Source organism: Apus apus, chromosome 4 (assembly GCF_020740795.1).
Source record: "Apus apus isolate bApuApu2 chromosome 4, bApuApu2.pri.cur, whole genome shotgun sequence".
Classification (NCBI taxonomy): domain Eukaryota; kingdom Metazoa; phylum Chordata; class Aves; order Apodiformes; family Apodidae; genus Apus; species Apus apus.
Window position 1 is genome coordinate 11,390,047 of NC_067285.1, and position 21,468 is coordinate 11,411,514.

Genomic DNA, 21,468 nt, shown 5'->3' on the forward strand with positions numbered 1-21,468 from the left:
AGTGGGGTATCCAGAAGACAAAGAATAGGACATACTATTCATTGTGCCTTGGCTATGCAGAGTAAGTCAGCCAGCTCTAGGATGACAAATGTCATTATTGATAAGATTTTACATGTATTGTTCAGTGATCTTAGAAAACTTCCTCAGGTTATGCTGGCTAAAAACTATGTGCATGTTTCAAATTAATAGCCTGTTTGCAGTTATACTTGAGGCACTCAGAGGTGAGGAGATAGCCCATTTATTGTTTTGTGTGTTCTTTGAATGCAAGCCTCTGGAGAGATTTCTCTTGACTCCGGGGAGCTTTGGATCAAACATGAGAAAAGGCACAGGATTCTTTGGCAGTTTATTGCAAAGCTGTTCAGAAAAGCTCTGTGCAAGTCAGTTTGACAGCACTATCTAACAATGACAGTGTGTGAAAAGAAACAGTAAACAACCCAGTTACTCAGGAAACTTTGAAACTTCACAAAAAGACAAAGTATATCAAGAAAATTAAATATTATTAAAAAAAAATATAGCTAGGGAGCTGGTGACCTCAAGGAACTATTTCATCTCCAACTTCTATTAATGTGTAATCTCTACCTCAGATTTTTTCTCAGACTAGTAAATTCAGCTGGAAGAATTTTGACTTTATTTTTAAAAGGAGAGAACCACTGTATTCAAAGCTATTCAGAGATGGGAATTGAAATGACACAAAGTTCATTATTTGTCAACAACTACTTACTCTTTGTTGACAGTATGTCTATAGGTTGATTTCCCCCCAGATAAGATAAATATGTGATAGGAAAGATAGTCTTCTATTAAAGATAGTGCACTCAAGAATTTGAGGTTTGGCACAGGCTTTCTTAAGTCTTTTAATGAATATGCTGTTTAATTGCTTTGTGTCTTATCTTTCCACGATTAAAAGTGAAGGTGAGAACGCTTGCTGTACTTACGATAGTCAAAGGATAACAAAATGAATGCATGTGAGGTAATTAAATTTTCTGAATATCACTGGCCCCATAGAAATCCAAGGTAGATAAATGTAATTATCATTGAGATTGATGTAAATTTGATGCCAATTATTTCTAAAGTAAAAATAATTTAAACTTCACAAGTTACTTATTGAAATGTTAATAGTTTCTCTGCTTTTAAATGTGAACAATTGGGCATGTTATTTTCTATTGGCATTTGGGGAAATGGGGGAAAAGACATCTCTGACACTTTCTTGATGGATCAGGTACAACAGAATAGTGTCATGAAAGCTCATTAAGGAAATACTTTTCAAATAATATAGACAATAAAAAGCCTTGGCCAAATCTGCTGTTTATCATGTTCCTAGCTTCATTTCAGTGAATTCTGTTTTTCAGTTCAACTGTTGAGGGTGGCAAATATCTTGTTGGAGAATCAGGAAGATTAAGCAATTATGTGAAAAAGAATGTCTTCACCAGATTCAATAATTATTACAAAATCACACCACTATTTGATGACCCACTGTAGTCAGGAAGAACATCTTTTAATTTACTGATGTGACAATATAAATATATCATAACTTAGATTTCAGGGACCTGAACGTTCAGTGTATACTTGTGGCTCTTTTGGGCAGTTCTTTTGTTCCCCTGGGACATAATGTAACCTCAAGAGGTTTCTCCTCCTAGTAGACGAAGGAAAGCAGAAAACTCAGCATTGACTCTGTCTTTCTGTGTGCTTTATTTTTATTTGTAACCATAGTATTCCTTTGGCTGGATTAGTGCATCATCTAGAGAAGGACACATTTATTTATTTTTTAAATGCTCCTTTTATCTGTAACTGTTTGGTTTAATAACATATTTATGAGCAGGGGCTGTGGTTAGAGTTGGTTGCCAAGACCACTAACATTCTTTACTTTTCTGCCTCTGTCCTCAAATGTTTCTACTGATGATTGTCTCTGTGAACAAATTAATGTCTCTTGCATTGGGTTCTGAGTTCTAGCATGTGAACTACTGCACAGTATCTATCCATATGCTCACTCTTACAGTATGGTAAATTTGATGGTTCTTACTACCCATACACATGGGCAACTAATGTACAAGAAATAAAGGACAGTTATCTTTCCTTTTGGGAACTGACTTACACAGCCATAGGTTTTACTTCTTTTCTAGCCTTCTTAGCACTTGTAATTTTTTCATTCACCCCCCCACACACATGGAGTGATATTAGACTGGTGAGTTTCATTAGTGACCTCTCTTTTATGAGGATCTTGGAACCTGCAGTGCATGAACAAAATGTAACTGACACTTTTATGTCTTGAGCTGACAATGACAGCAAACGATCCAGTGAAGGAGGGACTTCCCAATGTTGTTTGTCTTCACCTCTGTTCTCCCTGTATTTCACACCAACTGTATTTGTTGTGAGAGGCTTTCAACTGCATGTAATTCTGGTACCTTTGTCTTAACTGAGTCTAAGTCACTTGAAAATGCAATCCTGTCTGACCTCTAGACTTACCTAAGCCCTCCATAAGGTAAAGTTATTAGATCCTATTTCCTCATCTCTCCACTTTTCACAGCGCTTGTATGATTTCTCTGCTATGTGGATGGAAAATGTTCTTTCCATCACTGGCTTATCAGATCTTGTTTATTTTATGTATAGAATGTACTGCCATCTGAAATGCCATGTTTGTGGCACTTTTAAAGCTTATGCACAGAAGGAAGATGCAAGTAAATTCTTATGAAGAAATCAGTTGCCCTGTGTTATGCTATTGCCCCTATGACAGCAGGAATAATATTCCCAGTGGCCAGAATGGCTTATTTATTTATTTATTTATTTATTTAGCTTTTGAGTTGATCATGGTCAGAGAAAGGTTAAGAAAAGGCAACCCTACATGTTGAAGTCAAATGCAGAGCTACTGCTGGGAGCATCCAAATAACTAATCTTGTCTGCATCACTGAGCAACTGACAGACCTGGACATTATTAAGTGTCTGTATCTGGAATATATTCTCCAGGAAGTAGTGTACGAAAATGCTGATAATACATGATCCTATGTTGAGGCTGAGTACTAAAAAGTGGTAGCTTTGCTCTCAGCTAGTACCCATTAAGCAGTATAGGAATAACAAATGATGGTAGGCAACTCAGTAGTTGTATGGCATATTAGCTGTGGTCCTCTGTCTTTAATGCAGGAGTTGGAAGGGGTAGAGACAACTGAAGAAACACATATTGGATATTAAGCAGTAGTGGCAATAACAAGAAATGGGCAGCACTGATATTTGCTGTGGCTGATGATATACTCATTCCTAACTTATTTTGCCTATCACCAGAAGCAGCCCTATTACAGTCTGAATTGTGTCATTAGAAATACTATTGATCAATTTCTCATTAGGAGTCATTGGCACTTAACAGCCATTGTTGCATGGGTTATCTATGCTGCTGAAACTGATCCTGATTATTGGCTTCTGATGACAAAAATGCATCTCCATCTTTGAAGCCAGCTAGTTGACTGAGTTAAATTTGTTCCATACTCTCCAAAGTCAAGAATGAGCTGTCACATGGTTTAACATCCCCAGATGTCTGAAACCATTAAAGCATTACAGGCTAAGTTTCCTTTATCATCTCATGCATAATAGCACTGCTGGAAGTCATTAGTGCCTCAGACTTTCAAACATTAATTGGAGTTTGGTGAACAGGTACCAAAATACGTGATGTGAAGTATGTTACAACAGGACAATTCATCCTCTCAAAGAACTTTGCTAAGAGTAGAAGCAGAAAGTGATTTTTGCATTTGACTCCAGAATGCCATCCAGTCACTAAAGCAAAAATACCATAAATTCTTGTGTCCTCTTCAAACAGTCAATTTTGAAATCTCTGCTAAGTTTGATTTCTCTCTTTCTTCTCTATTGCAAGATTACTTATGTATGGTTTTGGCAATCAGTTAATAAGTAGGATTGTAATTTAGCAAGATGAGCTGCACAGAGGGGAGGGTTGCTTTAAAATATCCACTGTCTTTTATTCCTTTTAAGAAGTCTTGAAATAAGAGTAGGTTTTTATGCCCCTCCTAATATGCTATATTTTAAGTAGAAAGGCAGTTTCTAATATAGCAACATTCATACAAAAAAACAGCAGTTCTTTGCTCTGGCTTGGTTCTAGTGACTGTCAAAGAAGGGAAATTAACTGAAATGTCTATTGTGCAAGAAATCTTTGCAAGCTCCACAGCTGTGTGACTGCTAAAAGCTTTAGTCACACTATTAAATAGTCATGGAGGGCAGTAGATTGAACTTTCTATCAGAATGTCTCTGGAGACTCAGACAGGTGACATTCAGTCTTACAGAGGGCTGTATTTAGAGGTGATAACGTTAAAACATATAACTTGCTGTAGTACTTCTGCAAAATCAGTGCTGTTAAAAAAAAGGGAGCCTCCTTTTGCTCTCATTGATGAAACTATGCTCTGAGTGATGAAGATGGAAAAGTAAAGGCTCAGTTGATTCAACCTCTAATAATGCTGTTAGCTTCTACTCATGCTCTGTTAGCCTGAGTAGGCTTTTGCACCAGCTGAGGTTCCCTTTTAAAAATTGGCTTTCTGTCTGCATTGGGCTAATTGATAATGGTGGTAGGTGGAGAAAAACCAAGAATGCCAATCTTTTGCTTTAGACATTGTAAATGTAGACTAGAACATGAATTGAAGATGGGGTACTAACAAAATCCCAGCAGATTGTTGTATCATACTTATTTAGTCATTTTTATTTATAAGCTTTGAGGTAATTAATTGTTTTAGAAGAGGGAAAATTGCATGGAAAGAAAAGGAAAAGGCAAGAGGTTTGAGGCACTCTGGAATGGAGGAATAGTAGTATAAGACCATCTTACTTTATACGTTGTCATCTGTCTTGGATGTCATATGGTATGTGCAAGGACAGAAATGAAGCATGGAGCATCATTTCCTCATGAATATTGTATCCCTCACACTCTTTCCACATCTTGGTATGACCCCGAGCACCTTTCAGCTACGTGTCTCTGAATGGACTCAGAAAGTAATCTCTGTGAAAAACAGCAATACTGAGTCTTTGTCAGCAGAACACCAGTGTGCTTGCTTAATGTGAGCTTAGCACTCACACTGGAGTTGTTTAGATACCACAGGTGATCTGTGACACTGTAGTTCCATTTGAGGCCTGGCATTATGGTAACCAGAGGGTAATAGTAGAACCAAAACATTTAACACAGTAGCTACCTAGTTGCGTAGGTGAAAGACCATGTAAGAGTGTTATAGAGTGACTCTGCATAGTAATTCAACAATTCAATTATATCAGAACTGGTAATGAAAAAAGTTGACAAGCTGCACTGAATTCCTTTAACAAAAACCAATACAGAAAATAAAGAGAATTATTTATCATTGCAGGTGGAATTCTTTTCAGGCACAGTAGTTATGGATAATTTGAGTTCATCAACTGCAGCAACAAAAATAAAAAGCCAAGATAACAACTTGCAAGCAGATGTTAATTCCCAAATTGTTCATGCAACATGGAACATAATTTGAAGTGATTATGAAATTAATGCATTAATACAAGAAATGCTTTGGAGAGAAGCAAATCAGATAAATGTGCACAAAAACTAGCTGAAGACATAATTTGTGAAGCTGTGCTTTATTCTTAGTCAGAGGGAAAAAATAAAACAACTAAGGAGAACTATTTCAGAATTACCATGTAAGAAACCAAAATGAAACAAAACGTGGAGCTTCAGCAAAGCCATGGTATACTGATTTGAATTAAATGGTACAGAAAGTACTATGTCATATATTTGGGAAAGGAGCACTTGCTTGTGTGACTAAGGAAGAATTTCCAGCTGTATGAGCACATGAACCGGCTAAAGATGACCGTGAGAAGGGCAGGATACTCAAAGCATGGAAGCAGGCTTCTGTGTTGTCTTCATTGTTTTCTCCTCCAAGTGCATGTTTGTCTCTTTTACTGTAGTTATCAGAGAGAGAACCTACCCTCTACTGTCCTTGTTCAAGTTTACCTTTCCACGTTGCACCAACTTTATTTCTAAAATCTTTTATTTATTCTATAACAGTCATTTGAAATTAACTTCAGTGGCACAGGAGGAAATGCTCAATGTGCTACTAGAAATGTTTGGTCTGGTTTAGTGAGAATCTATTTGTTAAAATTACAGATTTCATTGCTCACTCTTACCACAGCCAAAGAACTCACTTGTTTTTTTTTTTGTTTTTTTATCTGGTTTTCCTCCTCACCTTGTTTTATGACTATCATAAGGTAGAAAAATTATCCTGATTCACACTCTCAAGTAGTTTGTTTTTTTTTCTGGTTTTCCTCCTCACCTTGTTTTATGACTATCATAAGGTAGAAAAATTATCCTGATTCACACTCAAGAAAGATACTTCATTCATGCTGAATTCTTCTCCCTGCACTTTTTTTTTTTCCCCCCCCCCTATCTCCACACCTAAAAATCAAGAAGTAGAAGAACCAGCTGTACCATGCCAAAGTAATGTATGCTCAGCTGGTATCATCATCTGTTGCATAGATATGTGTTGAAAGATAGGTAATTACTTGAAAGTAATTCCACTTAAATCTAGTCAGAAAATATTATTAAGAACCATTAGATTGTATAGCCATCTCCCAAGAGAAAAAAGGTGTAACTCTTAGTGTGGGAATTATGGTGCCAGCTCTTACAGTTTTGTCAGGAGTCTTATGGTATGTGTCATTTCTAAAGTTACCAACTGGTAGAATACTTTTTAATTCTGAAATAATTTAATTTTTTGATCCAATAAAGTTTCTAGACTTCAGAGTTCACAGATAAGCTTTAAGAACTAATGTAAGTATCATCTAATGAAACCTCCTTTCCTCACCCCAGAGCCAGCCAAAAGATAAAAAAATCAAAATCCTAAATTAAATGAGATTTTTATTAATGACTCTTTGGAGCTAGGTTCTTGTTTTTCAGGTACATTTGAAAATACTGAGTCTTAATAAAATATATGAGCAAAATAAATGAAAAAAATTCTTCCACTAGCTGAAGAAAACTTATTTTTGCAGACAATATAGTAAACTCTGCTTTTTTACTGTATATAAAGTTTTCATTTCCATTCACATAGTTTCCCTACATTTTCCTGGAAAAACAAAAGTCTGAAATGTTAAATCCTTTTTGTCAAAATATTGATAACTATTGTGAAAAATTGCATTTTTACTTCCCCTCTCCTTTCTGCCAACCAGAACATATATCTTGGGGAGAAACCTGAACACTCCAAGTTCTATCTTGCTTTGCTTTCTTACTTTCAGAACACAAAAGCAGCAGATGCTAAAGAATCTGATACTTACTTCAGATAGGTATGATGTCACCAGCTGAAATTAAGTCAGTCCCAAGAATTTTGCAATTTAGGGCAAAACAGATGAAGAAAAAATAGTAGTTTCTTACTCACTCTACCTGCTTCAAAAAGCTACTATTCAAGTTATTACTGAGTTCCAGTGGTTCATTAGCACTCTTCTTGCTGGAGGCAGCAGCCCCCACCTGAGAACTGATGGACCGGTTAAAAAGCTTTGGGTAAAATCAGCCATGTTTATTGAATAGTTTCAGGTGGTGGATTTTATGTGAAGTAACTTGAGAGCATTTGTAAGGAATGAAGGGATAAGCACATTGTGCAGAGAGGTGGAGATGAGTAGGTACGGATAGTCATGCCTTGGGACCCGCGCGGCACTTCTGCCTACAGTCTGAGGTGCATGTAGCTTTGTGATGACCCCTTGTCTGGTTTCTTCACTTTGGGTATGTTGTCAAAAACAGGCAAGAGTGAGTAAGTAAGTAAGCCTCTGAAATATTAAAAATACAGTGGTGTACAGTGTCAGTCAGGTGCCAGGGCTGGCCAGAGGCAAGTGGCATGGCTTGAAATAGTTGGCTATGAAAGTGTTTAGCGAATTGACCATCTGTCCAAGCTTGGCATAACTGTGGCATAGCAGAGACAATCAGCAGACCATCAACATTGCTATTTAAAATTGTTTACTACGTTAACATTTTTTTTAAATTCATGGCTGCATCTAATCACCATTGCCATCTCTTCCCTTGCTTTTCTGAAATACCTCTGACGTGAGGGAGTGGATTCCACACTGTAATGGAGTTGCGTGTGGGTAGAGGCAGGGTGAATGGCAGGTAGATCTCAAACAGATCTTTGAGCAACCTGTCCCTGCCTGTGTGTCTAGTTCAGCCTGAGTCTTTCTTGCAGTGGTGTAATAATCTTTATTACAGCATTTTTATGAGAGCTTGTATAGAGCATGTATGTATGTCTTGGGATAGAGACTGACTGAAGGCAATGAAATGTCTGAGAACGTCTCTCCAAAGAAGAAAACCTAACTGTAGGTGCATGTGAAAGAGGCATAAATAGGGGAAATGGAAAACTAGGCATCATGTAGGAAATAGGGACATAGAAGATGAATATCATGAGACATTTCCTTTACAGTGAGCTTTATTTGCCTTGGACTAGTCTCCCTGTAGGCTTGATAAAAGATTCATATAAAGATCTGCGTGTTCATGAGGCCTAATAAAAATAAACAGACCAGAAACTCCTGAAGTGATAGATCTCTCAGGCCATGTACATTTCTGATTTCCTGTAGCCAGGGGTTGAAACCTGTTGAGCAGCTGCCTGGCCATCAGCTTGTATATCTTCATAATGTATGAGAGACTTTTTTTGCCCCAGCTTGTCCTTGTCTATACACCAGTAGTGGGGTACACCCCACTGGCTCTATGCAGTGAACATGTGTACACAAACGTTACAAGTCAGGATTTATCAGTCACCCATGCTGTTAGGCTGATTTCAAGACTGAGTTCAAAGCTCTCGGAGGTCAGGTACCTTTTAGGGGAGATGGTGGGAAACAGGAGGATCACATGCATTGTGAGTTTATCACTGTCTCTCTCTTTGGGGCAAAATTACTCCCTTAGTATCCTTCTTTTCCCTGTCCCTTTTGTAGCTCTGCTTAGGTTGACATACTTTTAGGCCAAGAGTCTCCTCTTGCTTTGATTAGGATTAATGACCTTTAGGCCCCAGTATTTGGGGCTGGAAGATGCTGTTGTTTGTAATACGCTTACAGCGCAAGTGGCTTCTTTCTTGTTGTGCCATTGATTGATTAATGGAGTTTGTCCAAGTAATTTTGCCTCTTGATGTGTGCACTTTCTTTTTCTACCACAAAGCTGGAGTGAAGATTAATTAATCTCATGAGATTCTTTAATGAAAGGAATGCCTTACTGAGCAACAGAACAAAGTGTAGGCAATATGTATGAACACGTCTCATTCCAGATCTCTAGAAAGCTGAGGTTTGTTTTTTCCTCTGAGGAAGTAAAACTGTAAGACTGTCTCAGCTTAAAACAAAACAAAAACATTCCCTGATCGGTACAAGATAGAACATCTGTCGCAAAAGAGCAAATGTTTAATAATTGAAACTAGATTGCACTGTCCAAAATAAAGTGCTCACAGTACTGCAGCTTTTCTGAGATTTTCGGTTTTGTTTCTTTCTTCTCAAAATATGATAGTAAAATATAATCAATGTATGTATAAGAAGAGATAGAACTCTGTAAATATAATAAAACAGGAATGGTAACATTTGATTCCATGTCAGGCTACTAAATTAGACTTAAATGGGCTGTGGAATGAAGAAATAACAATCTAGATTTTGATTTCAGGGAGATTTGAAAAAAAATGAGAAGCTTAATATATTGATGTTCTTTCCGCTAGAACTGATTTCTCTAGAGCTAATGTTTATGCATGTGATTAGGAGCTGAACCTGATTAATTCTATTTTCAGCACTGCAGGATCATAGCAGGTGGAAATAACCTTGGTACTTTGGGCTCATACAGCACTTCTAGCTTCTAAAGCTCTTCTAAATTATGGTGGACCTTTAAGTTATAAGGAATGTACAGTTGAAGATGTTCTTGTTTGCTCCAAAACTGACATTATAGCTCCAGATATCTAAAATTAAGATTAACACTGAATGAACACTAAACATTTTAAGGTTGGATAAGCCCAAAGTGCTGTGAAATCTCCAATCTTGAAGGTATTAGAAAACTGACAGGACAGAGTCCTGAGCATTTATTTGTACCTTTGCAGCTGGCTTAGTATGGAGCAGGAGTTTGGAGTGAAAGACCTCCAGAGGTCTTGACCTAACTAGATGAGACAATTTAATTTAGAAATCACTTTACAAATCTATATAAAGCAAAAGCAGCTCTGAAATATCATGAAGGTATCTATTAAGTAATTTTAATGAAATGTTTTCTTTATTGTGTGAAAATTAAATTTCTATTTTTGTATAAGGATGACACCACTAAGAGTTTGTTTTGTTTTTCACAGTCCTCTTTGAGACACTAGGTGCATTAGCTCAAGTGAGGACAAAATGTAGAATCTTTATTTTTAATTCAATTCTTGAATAATCAAAATGGAGCCTGCACTTTAAAAAGCTGAAATTCAAAAAGCGATGCTAATCTTCAGGGACTCCTGTCTCCCCATCTCATTTTTTTCCTCCTTTAGTTAAAAGTGAGTACCTTAAAGGAAGTGCATATATTTTGGGAATTCACCATATCTGCTGGGATTGCAGCTTACTTTGGGAAAGTGAAGGTCAGTATTTCTCTCTGTTCACAGTCCAGCCCAGAAGCAGTGACTCAGCAGCACACAGAAAACCTGAAGATGAGGGAACTTGTTCATCTTTAATGGAAAAGTAGTAGCTGAATTTTTTCAGATCTGGTCCAAGGTGGGGAGGCACTTTTGAGAATGGGGGTTCTGCCAAAGCTCAGCCACAGAGAAAAGGCTATAGGTAGCAAACTGTCCACTTGATGAATGTCCCCACGCTCATAAACTGAGTAATAAGCCAGGAGTGTGTGTGGGTGCACTGCCCTCTTTTGGATTTTGATAGAAACAGGATCTGTCCCACCCCACCTGGTGCTTCAGATGTTTTCTGAATTCGAGTTCAGAGTAGGGCGGGGTAGTTATTGCACACTACTGTCTTAGGAAAAATCTTCTTCCCCATCATACCTCTGGACTTTCTTTGCAACTCCGTTAGAATCAAGTGGGATTAGCAGAGAAAACAACTGAATCACATCTGCACAGGTGTCTCAGCCTCATGTTTGCTTTTCTGAGTCTGTATCACATTGACCCAATGCTATACCTGGGACTCTGGAGGTATGAAAATCAAGATAATGTGGAGAAACGGCATTGAACTAGGATTAGTCAAAGTAGAGGAAGCTGAGCAACAATAATAGCAATTGTTCAGTAATACAGATAATACATTAATACTGAATTTGGTTTGCTATGTTCAAGATAGAGAAGGTCACTAGTACTTATTCACTGGCAATCAGACAGTAGTCACATATTAATGGTCTTATTCAGTGCATAGGGTAACAGGACTGCTTTAGTTTCTAGGAGTATAATTTTAAAATGTATGCTTGCTAAGGCTGCTGGTGGTGTTTTTCATTCAATGCATAGAGGAATATTCTTTTAAAAAAAGAGGAAAATTCTTTTTTTTGTTTATTTGTTTATTTCCTTTCCTGTGTGTGTTGAGTTTCAGTAGCTTTTTAATGTTCTTTGCTTAGCCACTTATAAGTATATGCTGTAAAAATGAGTAAAATTGCTTGTACTTTAAGTATTCTAAAACCTTTAAACAGGACACTGTGCAGAAGAGCTACTGACATCTCATGTATTTTGTGATAACTTCCATGTGTAGATGACTGCTGTTTTCTAGCTAGATGCAAAACAGTAAGGCAGGGATATTCCTAAGGAAAAGTTTATTCCAAAAATACTTCCTCTTCCTTTTGTGGTTGTTTTAGAGTTTCACTAAACAATTGTGCTATTCTGTGGTTCTAAAGAAGCAATCAGCAGTTTTTTGAAATTACTATTTCGGTCCCTTTCTGAAGCTTGGCTAAGGCGAAGGTTATACAGTGTTTCTTTTATATTTGTGAGTTCTTGTTGTTGTTGTACATTCACTTTTTCTGTCTGGTAAAACAACCCCAGAGGATTCCCACAGATAATAAAAAATGGAACTTTCATTGGCTGCTTTCCTTTGCGGTCACTTTTGGCCTATCGTGAACTTCTTCACTAATGCAGAAAAAGTAAATGGATTTTTTTTTTTTCCCAGCCACTAGACAGCTTTTTATTTTAAACCACATTCATCAAGATGCCAAATAAAATTCTCAATAATTCTTCTATTAGGAACACTGTACAATCCCAGCTTTCAAAAATATTGGCAGGTGATAATTTTTCTCTCTTTAAAGATAGTCCTTTGCCATCTACTGTTCTGTTGACAAGAGACTGTCTTACCACTCAGTGAGCACTAAATCTTTCATGTGTGCAAACAAGATGAATTCACCATCTGAACCTTTCACCATGTAATTTCTCCTACCTTTAAACAACCAAGACTTGAATAAGATGGTATCCTGCCAGTTACAGACCTCCTGTGGGTGCCTGGGGGAAATGATGCTGGAGTTTCCACTGCTCAGATCTGGATTGAAGTTGAATCTGAATTATACTGCCTAGTAAACATGAGTATAGTTTCATTTGAGAGAGACTTGGAGTATGTTCCCCTTCATATCAGCAAAGTACAGACTGATGTAAGAAGTTTGGGTTGTGCGTCTGTATGAAAAAGTTACTGGGTTATAGCTGCAAAATAACTTGTCCACAAATCTTTTCCTTGTATTAAAGTTGAAATTTATGCTGATTCCTGAGACCATTCCACACCAGGTTATCATTCAAATCAATTCAATCATATTACTATATGATGTTTTTGTGAGTGTTGAAAGTGTTATTCTGTCCCTGAAGTCTTTTCCTTCCCTACAAAATTACAGCATTTTCCAAGTTAACATGAACTTCTGGCAGTAAAACACTTCACAGTGCCTTGATTAAATTATTGTTGTATTATTTTAATAGTGTGTTAATGAAATTGCTCAGCAACTAACCTTGTCTTTTAGCTGGCGTTAGAGACATCTTCAGAACTGCCAGCTCTAGCTCATAGGTGCTAGTACTGTTAGCCAATCTCTTTAAAGCAGAGACGGACCAAAATTTGGTGGAATTCCTCATGAATGTGGTTCTACAGGAGTTGATGATTGCCCATGATTAAAGCTTGTTAAACTTTTTCAAGCTTCAATCTCTTCTTTGTCAATACCCAAATAAATGCTTGAGGGTTGCTTGGTAGTTTTGGTTTTCTTGTTTTTTGTTATAATTTTTTCCTTAATACATTGCCTCTTGCAACCACTTACTGCTTCCAGCAACTCAGTCCTGTAAAAGAAGTTGGTGTAATTTGTGTTACAGTAGAGTTGCATTTATTTCAGAAAGTCATAGCCAAAGCAGATCCTTTCTTTGTCTTGTTTAATTTTATTTCTTATTCTAGGTCATGGGAAAGCTTAAGCAATGACCTAGTTCAATTAGTTAAAAGCAGGGCTTTGAAATACGTGTGTGAATTGCTGAATCTGAACAATCAGGATCTCTCTTTACACAGTTGTGTTGCCTTGTAAATGGCAATCCAAATTCAGAAGTGGTATGGAAAGTGGTAGAAATTACATTTCATTTTGCTGGGAATACATAGCATTGATTCTCTTGAAATCACTTGTCATAAAAAAAATGTAACTGGCATGCAAAGAAGCTGGAAAAAAAATGCAAATGCATAAAGAATTTAAGTGAGAAATGCCCTGCTTTTGTTGAGTAGGATTTTCTGTTCTTCCTTGCTTGTTTCCTCTTTTGCTATACTCAGCTCTTACGTTTTTCTCTGAGAAATGTTACTTGTTCCATGTGGTTCACTAGTGTTGGGTGTATGTGTGAAGCATGTAATAGGTGAAGAAGGTGAAGGTTCTTTTAGTAGATCTGACTCAACTTGCATTTCATCCCTCTTTGTGGTCAGATGATATAATTCAGATCTGTTTGTATATCAGAAGTGCATGAAAGAACATGTGAATTTATGAATCATATTTGTATGTTTTTCATGCTGGTCTCTTTCACTGATACTATGCTCTTGGTCCAACTGGAGGTATGAGATGCTAAAGTAAACAATTGGGAGCAGCTCTGGCCTTGTTTTGACTTAACCATTGATGTAGCATTCAGGACAGTTTATAAGGATCATGATTCCACATGTAGAAGCAAAATGAGAATCCTCTTGTGAAGCGTTCCTGGGTTCCTTTGTGAGGCCAACAAAAATCCACATAATTGTCAAAGCAATCTATCATCAGAAGAGTCAGCACCCCAAAGGGGGGGGAGGGGGGGAATGTGGATTGTTTAAGATCTATAAATTATGTTTTGTGTTTGTCACTTCTAGGAAAAACAAAGTTTCTCTCTTTTCAGGGGACAGATGATTAAAAGATGCCTTGCATTTGGTTTGCTAAAGCCCATTGGCTTTATTGACTTTTTTTACAGAGAGAAATCTCAATCTAGCTGAAGTGCAACGTGTGCTTGCTGTGCATGGTACGAGTAAGCAGATTCGGCTCATTCGTGAGCACTGATCTAAACGGAGAGCAACTACCATTGCTGCAGACAAGTAGTCTTGGCTTACCCTCACTCTTCATTTTTGTTTAATCATAAGACAACAATAAACCAAACAAAAGGCACTCTGATGTTGGTCTGTATTTACTAAGCCCTTTTGCTGGAAGTGAAATGCAGATATGTATGCCTCTTTTTACTCCTCTTGTTAATAGCTTTATTTTGGAATCAGGGAATCAGAAGTAGTTTAAAAACTGTCAGGATAAAGTGATGGGCCCATGTCTTCACAAAAGAGATTGCTAGATTGGCCCACCCAAGCTGATAATGTTATCATTTATCATTTTCATTCACTCTCCAGTGACATATATAAGAACAGCCACACTGAACCAGGCTGAATCTTTACCAACCCCACTCTCTCTTGGGAAGTGTCAGATTAGGGCAAGTATATAATGATATTTTCCTATATATTTTGTCAGAATTCAGCAATCTGTGGTTCAGATTCCTGAACCAACTGATATTTTTTAATTTATGGGGTTTTTTTTGTGTTTGTTTTTTTTTCCTTCCAGAAATGTTATCTGTTAATTTTTTCCTATTCATATAAACTTTTGACATCTACAACAAACTAGCAAGGAGTTCCACATTTTAACTGAGATGAAAATCATTACCTCACCTGTGTTTTGTATTTCTGTCATGGTTTAAGGCTGGGCCCGCAATCAAATGAATGACAGGTGCTATTAACCCCTCTTACTTCCCCAACAAGGAAAGGAAAGACAATAAGGGAGTGAGAGTTACACAATGGAAACTAAAATACACAGCTTTAATGAAACAGGAATGATAAAAAGAAAATAAAAAATACATATACAAAACCACTGTTGCTTTCCCCCCGATAATGCTCATATCGCCTCCCAAGGCTGGAGGGCAGGCCCTGGGAAAAGTCCCAGCTGGGTTCCTGGAGTCAGTGGCAGATGGGAGCTGGATGCAGGGAATTAGGAAATCAGAAATCAGGATCAAACACAGATGAAGGGACAGAGTCCTCCCAGAATGCAAGCCATGGACCCTTGTGATCCTTCAGATTCATACTGAGTGTGATGGAATATTTAGTTTGGTCAGTTTCAGTCACTTGTCTGGTCTGCTTCTCCCTGCAGGAGGGTCACAAGTGTGGTCCCTTTCCTCCCTTTTGTTTCTGTACAATAAGATGTTTTGGAGAACCAAGCAATGGCCATGGTTCTGCATATTATTTTCTAGCAGTAACTAGAAACATCAAGTGTTATCAGTCCTAGGGGCAGACACTTACTGAAAAACATGCAGTTAATTTCAGCAAGTGTAGTTGCTTAGAAGAGACTTAACTGAAAAGCAAAATTGCTAAAAAAAACATAAACTGGTTCCATCCTGGCTCAAACCAGTACAGTCTCAGTCTTGATAATTTCGTTTGATGCTCATGAATTTTGTGTTAATACAGACTAATTGTTCTCTAAGTATTTCCAGGCCATTCGTAGTTTTGTAGACTTTGGTCAAATTACATCTCATCAGTTTTTGGAAGTTGGACAGTTTATTTGCTGTTTGCATGAAAAATGTTTTATAGTTTTCTTCAAGCACTCTTACAACTACTCTAGGTTTTCTACTATAGCCTTTTTTTGTTTTAAGATGGAGGATGTGAGTAGCACTCAGTGTTAAAGATGTAGAGACATTTTTTTGGCAGCCTAATAGCTTTGTTTATTATGCTGTTAATTCTTTCCTAATAATTCCTATTGCCATAACTTTGAGGTTTTTTGATAGGATCTGAGGACTGAGATTCTATTTTCACAGACCTCTTAACTGAAACCTCCAGACTCCATGTAAATATCACTTCTTTACTGTGAGAGTGACAGAGCACTGGAACAGGCTGCCCAGAGAGGCTGTGGAGTCTCCCTCGCTGGAGACATTCAAAAGCTGCCTGGACAAGTTCCTGTGTGATGTGCTCTAGGTGAACCTGCTCTGGTAGGGGGGTTAGACTAAATGATCTTTTGAGGTCCCTTCCAACCCCTAAGATTCTGTGACTCCTTTCCTGAATGGAAATCTTTACAGAGCTTCTTGTTCTGTCTTTTTACACTGGAATTGCTTTTTTACATGTGTTTTGTGAGGTTTTTTCCATACATCATTACTGAATGTCACCTGTCATCTTACTGCTCAGGTACTCAGTATTGCAAAATCTTTTTACAGATCTTCATAGCTGTTGTTTGTTTGTTGTTGTGTTTTTTTTTCCCCATACATGACGGCTATCAGCAAATTTTGTCACCTATCTTTCCTTTCTTCCTTCCTTCTTTCCAAATAATGAATAAATCGAACCTCACAAAGCACTGGAGGAATTCCAAAAGAGCTCTTCTCCCCATTGTGGAAACTGAAAGATTTTTCCCTAATCTTTGATACTGATATTCTAACAGAATCCGAGGGGTTGAAAGGGACCTTGAAAGATCATCTAGTCCAACCCCCCTGCCAGAGCAGGGTCACCTAGAGTACCTCACACAGGACCGTAAATTAATGTATGGAAAGACTGTTTATCCCATTACAATTTCAGATCCTTTGGTAAGGGAGACCCTCAAAAATCCTATTAAACATCATCAGCTAGGTTGTCTTTCCCTGCAGGCTCTAAAAATCTGGATAGATTTAAGGTGTGATTTTCATGTGCAAAAGCCATATTGATTCCTCAATGTGTCTAGAATATACTTGTCCAGAAATAAGTGTTAGCTGGGAAAGCAGTGATATGTTGTATTAGGTACTATATAGAAACAGTGCAAGAAGATAGCTCCTTTGAGGAGCTCACATTTAAGGAAATCCAGCATGTTTTCTACAATGAAATCAGAAAATATAAAAATAGTTTCCTTCTAATATTTTATCTTAGATATTCTTAGAAATAAAATTTATGACTTCTGAACTTAGACTCACATTGCTGTTGTTACTGTTTTTATTTTCCATGCTTTCCTGCCCAACAAAACTGTGTCCACTTTGATTTTCTGTATGAGCAATCACATCAAGTCAATAGGTAATAGACTACTTCAAATAAAAAATTGGCTTCATTTATTTCAAAGAAAATTCTAAAATGCCATTACTCTGTATTTTAAATGCTGCAACATCAAAAACATGAACATTAATTTTACTTTCCTTCCTTTTTCATTTATGTTCCAGGCAATGTAGGCAATAAAACTAAGCTAATGTGGCTGCAACTACATTAGCATGTAGTGCAGCTCAGTGGGTTTGTAGAATGAAATGGTTGATGCTGAGGTTACATCTTATCTGCAGTGTGGGCATTTTGGAGGCAGAGGCTCTGACTTTAGAGCAGTGCTAACCTGATACTCTGAGCTAAATGTCCTGTACTGGTTGGAGCACATTAGGTGTACTCCTGATTTTCTATTCTGGTTTTCATTTTCATCTTGTAAGAAACTTAGTGCTTTGACTGTGATGTAAGCAGTGACTACTTAATCAGCTCTAGTTTGTTTTGGCTTATGGTGTCTGGGCAAACGCATGGTACTACAGTGGAGCAGACGATGCTGTCCCAGCACTGAAAGTTGGTGTTTCATAGTTAAAAATCAGACCAATGGCTAGAGAGTCATCCATCAACTTCCTCCCCTGTGTCTGACTCTGCATGCCCTCTGCACAGCTCCACCACATCTAGAGCACTATTGTGGTTGGCATATGTAGCAAAACCAAAGTCTCTTGAGATACTTCATATGTACGGAATGGCTGGTTATCACAATGCAACAGCTAAGGTGTCTGGAGACCTGAAAACACAGTAGTAATAGCCCAGGGGGGTAGTTAGCAGATAATAGCCAAACTCAGCAGTGCTGGCAAGTCTGTTTAGGCACTTTATTTTTATTGATTGAATGAGGAATTAGATTCTTCAGTGCCTCAACAGTTTGTCCCTCAATTCCCTGTCTAAGAAATGGAGATAAGAACACTTCAGAGGAGTGGCCTGACATAGATGTGTTAGGGCCTTGATGTGCTTGGATGTGACAGTGATGAGGTCAGATGAGTTCATTGTGCAGGTAGAGTAGATCTTGATTAACAATTTGCCTTAGAGGCATAATCCAAAGTCAGTGACAAGACTCTTAATAACTTAAGGGAGATCGGATCAAGCCCATTGATTTGTGCTTATTTCTGCTCTAGTTACGATAGTCCAAATTAACACTGTGCTGTGATATTTTCAAATACCAACATAAAAAAAAACCTGCTCAAGAAGAAATTAATAAAAAATAAGAAAATTGTAATGCCTGAATCATAGTGCTGAATTGGTAAATGTTAACCATAAGAATGATATCCTAGAAATTAGTCTGGTAAGAAAAAAGTGCTGACTGATGAATATCACAATTAATTTTTAGCTTCAGAAGCTGGATAGGCTACTTAGTTACAGTAGATGATCTATATATTGACTTTTTGATTATTAGTGCTTTCTATCATGCAGTTTTCAGTTTAGAAGTCACATCAATGGTATGTTTATTATATTTGAAAGTGTTAAATGAAAATAAGATTGTTTGATTCTAATAATTACAAGATTTCAAAAGTATATCAGAGAAACAAAAGGAGACTATATCTCTGTGATAGAATGGGAACATCACCCTATTTTACATTAGAGGAGTGTGATAATGTGACCAGTCTAAGATAACTCAGGATATTAAAGTTGAGGGATTTTGAAGAACCTTAAACTTTCAAATCACAGGCAGATTGTTTTGCTACCAGTGAGTTTTCTAGAGATAAAAACCTCTACCTCTACCCAATAACAAAGGGCATTTTCTGTGTGGATTATATTTGTATTTATACCTTCACATACTTATAGTTCTTTAGCATCTGGTGTCTATCATAAAGGCTTATGAGGCCCTATAATTCATAGATAGTAAATTAAGTAATATCTAACTCTGACTGTCTAAATTAAAGGTGGAGAAGGAAATTGAGTGTGTGCGACTTTTGGGGTGCCCAAAGCCAGATAGAAATTTGCTCTGAGAAATGCCGAGGATGGATCCTTTCATTTCAGGCTTGTCTGATAACAAATCAGTGTTTGCCATTTGCAAAGCAACAGCAGAACCAGCACTTAAAAAAATTAAAGAAATTAAAAACCCAAAAGCTTTAATACCTTCCCAGGCAAATATTCTTCAGAACTTTTCATATCTGTCATTCATGGTACCTCATTCCTATTCCTTAGGGGTGTTACTTTTGAAATACGTGCTGAAATACTGGAATTATCTTCTGCTGCTGCTAAAACCTATATATTCTCTCATGCAGAGACACATGAAAGGAGTATCTCATCATTCTCTCTGATTCATCAGCAATGCAGACCAATTAATACCACAGTTAACTGGGAGAAGTAGCTACTACAACCACAAGCTGTGTATCTTCTGTCACGCCTGAACTAACACTCTTGGACAAAGCTAGAAAGCAACTTTGTTATGCAAAGATTATTTTTGATACACTACTGAATCTATAATTCACAGCACCATAGAAACTGGAGACGGAAAGAACCCAGCACATTATCAAATGCTTTCTCCTGCCAAAGCAAGATTGCTTTTGCAGACAGCCAGGTTATAACATTTCAGGCAATGGAACTGTCATCTCTGAAAATTCTGCCAGATTCTAGCAAAGCTCTGAGCCATTAGAGATCATTCTGTGTCTGTCTTTTTGAAATTTTTTTTTCTTAATACATAACTTTTTGTCTGCCACTCCAATAGGTCATTCATGAAGACCCTAGCAGTCCACAGTGGCTGTCTGTTAACTGGATAAATTTGCACTCCAGTGTTACAAATTTAAGGTTTGATTTTTTCTAAGAACCTAAGCATAACTTCGTTTAGGTCTGTTTTTACTAGTGGTAAAGTCATTCTGCCTACTTGATCATATGTTATGTTCATATACATAGCTGAAATACAGTGTTTTCCTTACTGAAAGATTGGCTATGTTTAGTTTTGATGTTATATTGAAACATTTTGAAATGCATGTATTTAATAAGCTTATCTGAAGTTCTTAGTTGCTTATTTTTCCTTCTGACTCCACCACTATATTTTCACCTTTCCCTTCCATATAGATTATGCTGCTGACTGATCCAGAAGTTGAGAGCAGTTTACTAATCAGTTCTGATGAAGGGGCCACCTATCAAAAATACCGTCTGAACTTTTACATCCACAGTCTGCTCTTCCATCCCAAACAGGAAGACTGGATCTTAGCATACAGCCAAGATCAGAAGGTAAGAAATGTTGGCAGCAAATCACTTGGTTTGCTTAGGAACAACCTAGGATTTCATCGGTCTATGTAACTGCTGCAGAGCATTCAGGACAGTCTTTGGAGTAATACCAGGACATTATTTGGAAATACCAAGCTGGTATTCACAACGGAAATTTGGAAATATCAAACTTGATTTCACATCCTGACATTCTGATGTTTTTGAATAAAACTGGAAAATAGTCCAAAACAAATACCAAATTGGTATTTCCAAGCAAGAAATATTGAGTAAGCCACAATGTAAAGGGCAAAGTAAAGGACATGGGCACCTACTGTGTTCTTGGGGCCTAGCCCTCGGTGGCTGACCTGGAAGTCTGCTTTTATTCATCACTCCTTTTTGCAATACCATGTGATGGGCAACAGGCAGAGAAGACAGCTAGGATCTTTCATGATAGAAATAGCAACCTCTAATGAGGTTTTTTTTGTCCTCTTATTTAACAGTTCTCTTACTCCATCCCAGCATCATCTCCAAGAACAGGATATTTCTTGTTGCTATATGGCTGGCATATTTTCAAGTAACCTTTGATTTTCTAGGAGAAAAATAGGGGTGAATCAATTTCCTTTGAGGTCCAGTTCCTTCAATATGGGTAATCCATCAGTCAAATAAATATACTTCAAGATTTATCTTGGTTTTTTGCTGTCCAACTTAACAGAACAGTACTTGATTGTAAGAGACCTCATTGTTTGAACTTTTTGAAAATCAGGCACATCAATACTCAAAATCCAGTCATCGAGTGACAGACTTTATAGAGTTCAATCTGTCTAGTTTACCAAAAAAGCAGGTTGAAGAGAAACTGAATTGTTGTGCGTAAATATTTCCATGGAGGAAGAGAAAATCTTAGTGAAC

General features: G+C 37.4%; 1 protein-coding gene across 3 annotated transcripts in view; it reads left to right on the forward strand.

Moving 5' to 3' along the window:
• The window catches only part of SORCS1 (sortilin related VPS10 domain containing receptor 1), a 275,819-nt gene that overhangs the window by 141,166 nt on the left and 113,185 nt on the right, over positions 1-21,468 (forward strand). For all 3 annotated transcript variants that reach the window (XM_051619103.1, XM_051619104.1, XM_051619105.1), the window contains exon 4: positions 20,428-20,586. In XM_051619103.1, the coding sequence (XP_051475063.1) occupies positions 20,428-20,586 (159 nt within the window). The remainder of the gene's footprint in view (positions 1-20,427; positions 20,587-21,468) is intronic.